Source organism: Myotis nattereri (assembly GCF_964212035.1).
Source record: "Myotis nattereri genome assembly, chromosome: 3".
Taxonomy (NCBI): Eukaryota; Metazoa; Chordata; class Mammalia; order Chiroptera; family Vespertilionidae; genus Myotis; species Myotis nattereri.
In genome coordinates, this window is record NC_138077.1 from 38,890,629 (window position 1) to 38,902,806 (window position 12,178).

At 41.8% G+C, this 12,178-nt stretch overlaps 1 protein-coding gene across 1 annotated transcript in view; it reads left to right on the top strand.

Annotated features, from left to right (window-relative positions):
- Window positions 1–12,178, top strand: part of USP13 (ubiquitin specific peptidase 13) — a 108,184-nt gene that overhangs the window by 20,933 nt on the left and 75,073 nt on the right. Inside the window, exons 2-3 of the mRNA XM_081086945.1 lie at window positions 3,688–3,813; window positions 10,418–10,478. Coding sequence (XP_080943071.1) covers window positions 3,688–3,813; window positions 10,418–10,478 — 187 coding nt within the window. The remainder of the gene's footprint in view (window positions 1–3,687; window positions 3,814–10,417; window positions 10,479–12,178) is intronic.

The following is a 12,178-nucleotide window of genomic DNA, read 5'->3' on the forward strand; positions in this document are numbered from 1 at the left end:
CCCATGAAGGCAAGTGCTTTATGGTGCTTTCTCGAAGCAGTGATTTTCATGGGGTGTGGCTGGTTCATGAGAGGATGGGGTTGAGGGTTCGAAAACCCCAAGAGTCAATCAGCTTATCTCTGATCCCAGGCTACAAACCGTTCTCTGTGCTTTGGTCACAAAGGAATTGGGAGAGATTTGTCAGCAGACTTGTCCTCAATAGTGAAAGAAACTCTGCACCGCCTGGAGTGCTGACTGTGGATGTGAAATAAAGTGTCTTTATGGGACCAATATTTAGACATTAGTAAGGCGAGAGGGAAGAAAGTGCACATCATTAGACTGTACACTTTGTTCTGTGTGGGGTAACTTTGAAAGTGTTTTCTGTCTCAGTGTGTCCTGAATTTTTAGAATTACTGGCAAGTTTCCTGGGTGGTGCCTCCATCTCAGAGCTGCTAGCAGAGGGGCATACCCTGCCTCAGAGGTCAGGCCGTGTGTGATGGAAGATGCCTGTGGGAGTTGGTCATAGAATCCTTCCCTACGTGGGGCCATTCGTCTCTGAGTGCCATAGCATATTTCTCTTTGATTATGGACTCTGTGACAATATCAAATGACTCCAGAAACTGAGAATGAATATTTGGTATATTACATTTTTATCAAATTCCCTAATAAGTCAAAAACCCTTGGCAATGAAATTAGCAAAGACTTTCTGATTATTTTAGAGACCATAAACTCTTGCATTATGTAGCTAGTCTACACTTAAACCTTTTTTTTCCCCCCTTCTGTTTAGTAATTTTTTTGGCTCTCCCGCTAGTTGCCTAATGTATTTTTCTGACAGATTAATATTTGTTACCACTAGCCTGGGTGCGGTCAGATTCACGTTTTTCTTCCATCTGCTTGCTTCCCCCTTATAAAATAATTGAGATAATAGGAGATGCATGTAGCACACAGGACTTTTAGCTTCCAATGAATAATAACCAACATTTATGTAACGCATTACAGCGCAGAATGTGTTTCACCTTTGACCTTCACGAAACCCTCTGAGGTGGGGATTATTGGTGCTGAGGTGGATACTGAAGCTCAGAGCCTGTGTAAACACCTGCCTTAGTTTTCCTCAGTGTATCTTCTGGTTTTCCTTCTTTTGAACAGAATTACATTTTATTGAAAGAGAATGGAAGTTTTTGTTTTTTTTAAATCACAATATGTGTTGCTCCATGTAATGGAATTAATGAATAACTAACCATTATGATGCTGTAATATATTTTCTTAAGAGTTATGACTATGCAAAAGAATATGCTTATTATTTAAAAAAGTCTTTTGGAAATATTTACCTAACTTATTGATCAAATGAATGTAATATGAAGATTTTTTCTAATTTTATTCAAATGATCTCATTTAAGGGACAAATGTGTCCAGAAGCACAGCTACGAAATTCTGAGGTTTTTGGCTATTTTATAGTCAAGTTTTAAAAATTTCATTTGAAAGTATTTGTTGCCAGAATATAAAATTGAAATTGATTTTTGTCTATTAAACTATCATATAATTATCTTGCTAAATTCATGTATTAGTTTTACTAGTTGTTATTTTTAGTTGTTTGTATGTTTGTTAAGAATTTCCATATAGACTATACTGTCCTCTTTATGCCTTTTTCCTCCTTGAGTTTTGCAATGTATATGCTACAGTAATAGGCACCTGTTTGAACCAGTGCTGTTATAATGTTCTCATTGTGTCAAGACTTTATGTCTGGCTTATAAACCATAGATACTGTGTTGGAGGATTTTATTAGAAAATTTTTAAATAACCAATCTTGAGCTATTAGAACTTTGAAAATGATTTTTCATATATTGGTAACGAGCATCAGTGTATGTTTTGATATTATAAAGGGGGGGGAATAAATGGTGATGATAGGAGACTTGACTTGGGGCGGTGAACCCACAATATAATATACAGGTAATGTGTTATAGAATTGTACATCTGAAACCTATATAATTTTATTAACCAATATCACACCAAGAATTCAATATCAATTTTAAAAAATGCAATGTCAGGAATTTTGATAGATGTTCGTTGGCAATTCTGACAGGCATTTAAGTATTTTGTTTTATTTGCAGGGCTGTGACTAACAGGATCTTAATAAAAATCCACTCCCATTGAGGCAGTATGGCTAATTTTAGATGCTAAGTTTACAGAGAAGCATGTTAAGCAGATTGAGAGAAAAGGGGAGATGAGACGGGATAGAAACTCAAGTATCTAAAATGTGAACAATATTTTTGACTATTCATTGTAGCATTATGTCTATAATGAAATAGTATTTGAAATACTGCATAGAAAGATAAAAAGAGAAAAAGATTCAGATTTAACTCTGACACTCCCAAGTTGTGTGAACATGGGCAAGCGACTTATCCTTAGTTTTTTAAAAAACTTTAAAGTGGAAATAATAATAAGAAGCTTGCAGTATTGTTTGGATTAGACATAATATATGTAAAGCACCTGGCACATACTAGGCATGCAATAACATGTAGTTATGATTATTATAGAACTCCATCCTCTAGCATTTACTTATTAAATTATTTTTTACGTATTAAATTATTATTATTTTTTAAATATATTTTATTGATTTTTTACAGAGAGGAAGGGAGAGAGATAGAGAGTTAGAAATATCGATGAGAGAGAAACATTGATCAGCTGCCTCCTGCACACCCCCCACTGGGGATGTGCCCGCAACCAAGGTACATGCCCTTGACCGGAATCAAACCTGGGACCTTTCAGTCCACAGGCCGACGCTCTATCCACTGAGCCAAACCAGTTACGGCAGTATTAAATTATTTTAACTGATCAATGGATACCATCAAAAATCATATCTTCAAAGAATAATATCTTGCTGTAGCCTGTTTGGCTCAGTGGATAGAGCACGGGCCTGTGCACTGAAGGGTCCCAGGTTCGATTCCAGTCAAGGGCACACACCTCAGTTGCAGGCTGGATCCCCAGCCCTGGTCAGGGCTCCTGTGGGAGGCAACCAATCGATGTTTTTCTCTCTCTGTCTCTCCCCCTCCTTTCCACTCTCTCTAAAAATTAATGAAAATACACCCTAGGGCCGTGGTCGGAAAACTGTGACTCGAGAGCCACATGCGGCTCTTTGGCCCCTTCAGTGTGGCCACGAAGTTTCAATCGCACTGTACGTGCCTGCCCGCACGTGGTATTTTGTGGAAGAGCCACACTCAAGGGGCCGCCGTTTGCGGACCGCTGCCCTAGGGTGAGGATTAACAACAACCAAAAAAAAAGAAAGAACAGTATCTTTGAAGATCCTGCTGAAAGGAAACTGCATGTTCCTGGAGATTGCACTGGCAGATGAGGAAGTAGCCTGGTAAATCACTGCAGCGGTGGTAGTTGCTTCGCTTGCCAATTTCCTCCTGTCTCTTATTGTCATTTACCCTAGTTTGGAGAGTCAGACAAACACGTTTCCTTCCCTGGGCCTCTGAGGGTCTCACGCTATGAGACTATGCTTAGCTGTCCCGGAGCACTGGAGCCGGGCTGGGGCGGCGCGGCCACTGGTGGCTGTGGAGCCACTGGGGCCACCGCAGTGACTGACAGCCAGGTGGCCCTGCCGGCTTTGTCTTCATCATTCGCCCTGCTTCCCCTTCCCGTACTCTGTATGTAGACTGCTCGGTGAGGCGTTCTTGGCTAATGTTGTAACCTCTCTCTTTCTTCTAGAATTCTGAAGGTGGACTCTATGTTTGCATGAATACGTTTTTGGCCTTTGGAAGGGAACACGTTGAAAGACATTTTCGAAAAACTGGACAGAGTGTATACATGCACCTGAAAAGACAGGTGCGAGAGGTGAGAGAACTGCTGGGTATCTTTCTTGTGATGTTATCTTAGTGCAGTGATGGCGAACCTCTGACACGCGAACTCCTTGTTTTGGTTGATTTTTCTTTGTTAAATGGCATTTAAGTATATAACATAAATATCAAAAATATAAGTCTTTGTTTTACTATGGTTGCAAATATCAAAAAATTTCTATATGTGACACGGCACTAGAGTTAAGTTAGGGTTTTTCAAAATGCTGACATGCCGAGCTCAAAAGGTTCGCCATCACTGCCTTAGTGTGTGGATCACATGGAGACTTTACTGTGCCCGCCTAACTTCTGATTCTCCTCGATGATGGGAAACAGCAACAGGACTGTCTGTAGAAAGTCATAGATTCCCCCCAAATCTTACCTTACCCAGTTTTATTTCTCTCTTCCTCTGAACCTCTGCTTGGAGTTAAGAAGATATGAGTTGGGAAAAAAATACAGAAAAGTACAGAAAATAATAGTAGAAACACTCATGGATCCAAAAATCAGAAATAAAAAATATTTGGATATTTTTGCTTCCGATTCATTTTTTTCCCTTTTGTTTCCCTCACTCCCTAGAAGTAACCATAGCTGTGAATTTGTTGTTTCTCACTCCTACGCATGTCACTATTTATTATAGGTATTTATCTTCTATATGTGGGATGACTGTGTGTTTTAAAAATGTAGATAAATGTTATCATACTGTTGCCTATGATTCTGTGTAAAGCTTTCCCTTTCAACATTGTTTTTGAAATCTGTTCATGTTATGATGCATTTGGTTGTACATAATTCATTTTACTAGTTGGTATTCTAGCTCATCATTTATTATTCTACTAGAGGCCTGATGCATGAAATTTGTGCAGGGGGCTTGCTCCTCATAGCCCCGACTGCCTCGGCCCTTGCAGCCCTGGCTTCTTCCGAATGGTTGCTCTGCTCTTGGTCTAATTAGCATATTAGCTCTTTATTATATAGGATTCTCCTATTAATGAACATTTAGACTGTTTCTATTTTTTTTTTTTTTTTGCTTTTATCAGCAATGTAACAATGAACATTTTTAACCTTTTATCCTGGGAGTACATGTGCAGGATTTTTTAAGGAAATCTATGTGGAAGCGATAATGCTGGCTTGTGGCTGTGCTTCTCCTTGCTTTTACTAGATATTTACAGGTTCTTCCCCAGGATGGTTGTACCAATTTATGCTCCTGCCTTAGGTGAACTCCTGGCTTTCCATAGCCTCACGCTTGGTCAGACTTTTCCTTTTGTTAATCTAATGGCTGCGAAGTAACATCTAAATATTTGGCATTTCCTTCTGTGAGAGATGAAGATCTTTCTATGTTTATTGGCCATTCTGGTTTTCTCTTCTCTGAGTTGCCTGTTTATATTTTTGATCTGTTTCTCTATGGGCTTACCCTTTTCCTTAAAAGTTTTATTTAGCTTTTTTTCTTCACATTCTAGATATAAAAACTTTTTGTTTTGTTGTTTTTTTTAAAATATATTTTTATTGATTTCAGAGGGGAGGGGCGAGGGAGAAAGAGACAGAAACACCAATGATGAGAGAGAATCATTGATCAGCTGCGTCCTGCACACCCCACACTGGAGACTGAGCCCACATCCTGGGCATGTACCTCGATTGGGAATCAAACCTCAACCTCCTGGTTCATAGCTCGATGCTCAGCCACTGAGCCATGCCAGCTGAGCAATTTTTTGCTTTGTTTATGAATTATTTTATAGAATAGAAGTTTTGAAATTTGATATACTAAACATTTCTTGCAAATTGTGCTTTTTGTATTGTGTCTGAGAAATTGTTTTCCGACTCAAGGTCATACAGATATTTGTTTAAATACTTTTACTTTTTTAGAAGTGTGTGTGTACTTTAACATTTTAGGTCTTTAATCCACCTGTAAGTTATTTTTATATTTCTGTGAAGTGTGGGGATCTACATGTTATTCTCCATGTTGATAGCCAGCTGTCCCACTATTCCGAGAGTTGTGCAGCCTTTCCCAGTGATTTTCAGAGCCATCGTTTTTATATTTTAACTCGCCATTACCACTCGGGTCTGTTTGGGGGTTCAGTTCTTTCCTGCTGATCTTATTTTTCTCTCTCTGCGTTGGTGCGACAAGCCTCATATCTGGTAATGCAGGCACTGTTTCCATGTAAATTTCCCCCAGAACTTCCCTGGGTTTTGACACTGATTTTTCTTTGTGGATTTTGGAGTCAGTTCATCTCGTTTAAAAAATCCTGTTGCAATTTTGATCAGGATCACATTCAGTAAGTAGATTAAGCTGTAATCCACGTCATTGTGTTAGCTTTGTGAGGGCAGGTATTTTTGTCTGTTTTGTTCACTTCTGTGTCATCAGCTCTAGGTGCTTCATGAATATTTATTATTTATTCAACATGGCATACCTTTCTATTTATTCAGGGCTCCTTTATGTCCTTCAATAATATTTGGGAATTTTCAGTAAAGGAGTCACATTTAGTTAGCTTTTTAAAAGGGTCTCTGTAATTTTTGTAACTATTGTAACTGCTTTTATTTTTTATGCGTTTTGATCGGTGGTGTTTGGGGATGTTTTTAATGTTCAAATGTTGATTTTATATTTAGCAGCATTTGTTCAACTTTCACTTTAGCCCTAATAGTTTGTAGACTATCTTGGATCTTCTAACTCATCAGTGCTGAGTTGAAGTTCATGTAATCTCTCCCCCTAGCCTACTTAACATGTCCTCTGTTTATTTTGGACAGTGAGGAGAGATCCCAAAATTAGACAGTGGGGACAGTAGGGGGAAGAGGAGGAAGAAAGGCCAGCGGGTCAGATAAGCCATAAACTCAATGATAATGTTGGCCTAATGTTGTACGATTTACATTTACTACTCCTGTTAGTTGGGACATAGCAGTTCTTGTGAAGTCTGCTTTGTTCCACATATTTCTTAGTATAAAGCAGTGGTTCTCAACCTTCCTAATGCCGCGACCCTTTAATACAGTTCCTCATGTTGTGGTGACCCCCAACCATAAAATTATTTTCGTTGCTACTTCATAACTGTAATTTTGCTACTGTTATGAATCGTAATGTAAATATCTGATATGCAGGATGTATTTTCAGGGGTCACAACCCACAGGTTGAGAATTGCTGAATGGATTTTACAAAACGGGGGTTGGGGGGCGGCGTGCAAATGAAACAGGCCCAGAGACTTGAAGTAACTTGCTCACAGCCGCAGAGGCAGTGGCAGTTTTGCAGGATGCTGGGAATCTCGTACAGTTAGCTCTGCCTCCGAAATGTTAGGTTAAATAGTTCACTCTGACCACGACCCTCTCTCGGCTTAGCCCTTCTATTCATTTATTCCGATGTGGATCTGTTGTTCTCCCACTGACAGTTCCAGGCCAGTGATGTGCCCAGGCAGCCCCTTCCCTGCTTGGTGAGCCTGTGTATCAGGACCCCTGGCTTTAAACGTTCTCTTATCCCCAATACCCTCCACTGACCCTCATGCCTGTGTCTGGCATCCCTAACTGTCCTCCAGAACTTCTACCAGTCGTGCCATTGGCAACATCCTCTGCTTTCATGCACACGCCGCTGGGAGCCTGCACTGCAAGGGGTCTGGACCCTTCCTGTTCCTGGCCTCCCCCTCTGCTGGGCCCATCACTGCCCAGCAAACCTAGTCTGTACCCTCTCCCACTCCAGACTCCGGATGCTTTCCTTCCTCCTGATTCTCGGAAAAGGATTTGGCTTGTACTTTACTGAGAAAACAGGGACCCCGTGGACAGGGACTCCTCGAGCTCCTTTCTTGCCCCCTGGGAACTCATCTGCATCCAGTCCCTCCATCTCAGCAGAAAGCTGTGTTCTCTCTGTCCTTCTAGTCCTCTTTCCTCCAACCTGGGAAACTGCTCCTTCATTCACTCCACTCCTCCTGACACCCCCAACCACTCCCTCTTCTGGCTGTTTATTCTCTTATCTTATAAAAGAACACACCACACCTTAGCCGGGTGGCTCAGTTGGTTGGAGTGTGGTCCCATACGCCAGAAGGCTGCGGGTTCAATTCCTGATTAGGGTACACGCCTGTTTCGGATTCATTCCCTGGTGGGGGCTCGTATGAGAAGTAACTGATTGATGTTTCTCTCTCTCCTTCCCTTCCTCTCTCTCTAAAATAATCAGAAAAAAACCCAGAACACACCACAAAATTGTCCCTCTAATGTGTCCTCATTTAGTCATCCCATCCTTTAATTAAAGCTTTGTTAAAAACTTTTCTATGCTCATCATCTCTACTACACTTCCCTCTAAGTTCAAGATTGCAGTCTGATCTCCTGTTAACCCATTACGACTGTGATGTTGTCAGTGACCTCTTTGGTATCACTCTTGGTGGAAACATTTTAGCCCTGATTTTATGTGACATTTTGAGTATTTGAACTTGTTGTTTGTTTTTTTGCAGCTGCTCCTCCTTGCTTTCTTGGGCACCATTCTTCCCTGGCTGTCCTCCTCCCTTTCAGATTGCCCTTCCTCACTCTTTCTCTAGCATCGCTTTCTTCATTTGCCCCTTAGTCATCGGCATTTCTTAGGATTCTGCTTGACCCTCCTGTCTTCTTTCTCCGAAAGCTGCTTCTCTTCCTCACTGTCTTCCACATCTGTGTCTAACCACCGTCTCTGAGCTGATGCCTCCAGATCAGCTCTCTCCAGAGCCGAAGACCTGGCCACCCGACTCTGACCTGGCTTTTTCTACTCAGAACATCTCCGGACTCAATGAGCTATCTATCCTCTTTCTCAGAGTTGTCCTTGGTCTTGAATGCTGGAGACCTAGACATCGTTTGGATCCTACTTTCAGTCCATGACTGGTTGGCCACTAAGTCTTGCTCCCAAATAGCTCTGAAGCCCGTCCCTCCTCTGCACCCCTGTTCTTCCTGTCCGAGTGCTCACCACTCCCTGAGGGACTGGTGCTGCAGCTTCCTGACCAGTCTCCTTCCTTCACACTTGCCGCCTTCAACCCACCCAGTCTGCACGCTGCACCCAGAATGATCTGCGCATCTGTGGCTGAAATCGCTGATGTCTCTCCCCTTGTTGCAGGATGAAGCCCAGACTCTTTTGCACATGATTCCAAGGCCCTCCATGTGGCCTTTCTAACCCTCACTCTTACTCCCCCAGCTTTGTGCTCTAGGCATAGCAAACCACTTCTCCTTCTTGGGACACATTGATTTCATGCCTTTGTATTTTTTTAAAAATCTGGGATGCTCTACTTCTACCCCGACTCCTCTTTTACCTGTTGCATTCTGTGGTCAGCATATCTATCTGTCTGTTCATCATCCATCTATCCACCCATCCATCATCCATCCAACAAATACTTGCTGAGCAGCTGCTATACGACAGGCCTGCTGCTCTTCTTACCTGACCATCCCTGGTCACACCTTCCACCTCCAGAAGAACGATCCTTTCCTCCTTATGATATATTATTGAAGGCGGTAAGTTTGGAGGAAGGATGCCATGAGCTTGCAGAGAGATTTCAGTGACCTCCAGGACTGTTCAGTGTGCCTTCAGTACAGGTTTACTTTTCTCCCTTTTCGAGGCAGGTGAGTGGAGGGCAGAGGACCAGAGGCTCTGAGACCATGGAGGAGAGGGAATCCAAGAGAGGGACATGAGTTTGGCATTAGGATTTGGGAAGACAGGTGTCTGAGCTAAAGTGTTCAACAATTTTCACATTCCTAAGACGTGAACTAGAAACTCATACTACAAGCTGTAAAAACGAATGTGAGAAACACAAAGATGAGTCAGCCTTCAATGCCAGAGGAAAAAAATGTGGGCGAGGAGACCTAGCACTAAGAAGAGCACAAACTGAAGAAGCAGCAAGGCCTTGATGCTGCCATGACACGTGACCGCACCCTGCCCTGTGTCGGAAACCTGCTCTCTTCTATTCTCCGAAAGAACTTACAATGTGGAGATGTTGCTTTGGCCATTGGAAACAAACATTTTTATAATCCTATGTGAGAGTAAAATATTTTGTGTGAGTGTCAGAGGGTAATGCATGACCTCTTTTTTTGCATGAACACTTGATGGGTGTTTATTTTTCATTGCTGCCATGATAGGTAGAAAATGCACGACATAGCCAGCCGCAGTGCTCCAGAAATGTCTAAGGAGGTTAGATTGATGTGATAGGACCAACTATCAGTGACTATAGATTAATATTTATTAAGCCTTTAACAATAATTGTTGGCAGGCCCAGGCCCAACCGCTGGGGACCTGGTAAGAAGCAGGGGAACAAGAGCCTCCCTCCTGGAGGCGCTGTCCTTCCAGAGTCCCTCCAGCGCTGGGCGTGGCCCCAGCCTCTTGGGAGAATGTGCCGATTTGAAGCTGGAGCATCTACTTCACTTTGATGCCTGGTTCCACTTCCCTTTCCAGAAGTGCTTTCTGTGTGAAAATAGGCAGGTGGAACAATAGCGTTGCCCTTCACTTACCTCCATTGACCTGGGTCAAGTTCCTGTTTATCCGGGATTCTCTAATCCAAGTGGAATATTTCCTCTGGACTTTTATACAATCTGGGAACCTTTGAGATCTACTCTTCCCCCCACCCCACCCCACCCCCACTAGTCTTTTCCATGGGCTGCATTTTAACAATTTCTTTTTTTTTTCTTTTCAGAAAGTAAAAGGGGCATCTGGTGGAGCTTTACCCAAAAGGAGGAATTCCAAGATTTTTTTAGGTAATGTGCATAGTTATCAGTAGCGTGCCCAGATAACTCTGTGTGTGTGTGTGTGTGTGCACACATGTGTGTGCTTCATTTGGAGTAATAGGTTGTTTGTTGATCTGTATGGTAAGGATGAGTAGAACCAGGTTAATTTGAGCTGGGTCATCCTGGTGCTGAAGGATGTCAGCATTCCAGCCGGGTTATTGTTTGAAACAGTTATGCTTACAGTGGCCGGAGAGTAACTGCAATTCTGCCTTTGGTCTTTCCCCCACTGCTTTTAAAGAAGAGACAGTTTTCATGGTTTTCTTATTGTAATATTAGCCAAACTACAGAGTTTGTTTGGGTTTCACCGTTTTTTCCACTGGTGTCCTTTATGTTCCAGAACCCCATGTTTCCTTAACCCTGTCAAATCTGTGATGGTTCCTCACTCTCTTTTCACTTTAATAGTCGTGACATGTGTGAAGAGGAGGGGCCAGTTATTTTGTAGAAGGGACCTCAGATTGGGTTTTTTGATGTGTCCTTATGATAAGTCTGAGGTTATGCGTTTTTGGCAAGAGTGCCACAGAGTGAGGTGCCCTCCTCTACGTGACATCAGGGGCATGGGGTGCTGTGTTTTCAGACAGGTGATGTGAATCTGATCACTTGTTGAAGGGTGTCTGGCAGGCTTCTCCACTGTAAAGCTACAGTGTAATTAATAAATGTGCTGGGAGTAATGGTTGGAGACTATGCTAATAACTCGTTTCTCCTCAAGGTTTTGCCTGCTAATTTTACCATCCATCAGTGGATCTTGCCTGCACAGTGGTGTTTGACTAACAGTGATTTGATCTCTCCTTCCTTCAGAAGAGCTAACTTTGCTTATGCAAATGAGTAATGGTTTCTAATATCATGCTATTATGATCGTATGTCATACTAAGCTTCTGATATGGTTGTCCAGGAGAAAAAGTGGTTTGATAATGCTTGATGAAGCAAGTTTAAGTCCCTAAATGCCTGGGATTAGTATTTGAAAGAAATTTCAAACTTGTTTGCATACTGCAATTTCATTTTGGTGAAAAAAAAAGTGTATACACACGTATACCTGTATACAGTTGTTTGTCTTGGAAATAATACAATAATTAATAAATAACACAAGAATAAACTCTGTGTTTCATGTGCATATGTGCATGCATATCTATATATGTGTGTACATATATGTAGGTAAATGTGTGTGTATATATGTATGTTTATACACACACGTATGCATATATGACTGCGAGTGTGGAAGAGTCTGGCAGAATATACTCCAAATTGCTCAAAGTAGCTGTTTTCTGGTGGTGTGACTTTTATATTCTTCTTTTTGCTTATTTCTTTTTAACTTTTTCCGTAACAAATGTATGTTACTGTTGTAATACAAAGACATTCATTATTTGAAAAGCAAAACCCTTGGAAACAGTCATAGAGCTGCGTTTCTTCCTGCTTTGATTCGCTATCTTGTCCTTTAACTTTGTTTCTTTTATTCAAAAAGACTTTGGGGTTTGATTTCTTTAGTGATCATTTTGGTGGTAGATGATGTCAAGTAACTGTTTTAAGAGATTAATCCGAAGGCAAGCACCGAGGTTGGTGTTTCATTCGGTGTGGACCCCTCTCACGGCTTCCTGGGAGCACTCCCCCACCAGCTCATTGTGGTGGGACCTGTCTCCAGGCTGCCTGTGTTCACTCAGCAGTCCATATCGCAGGAG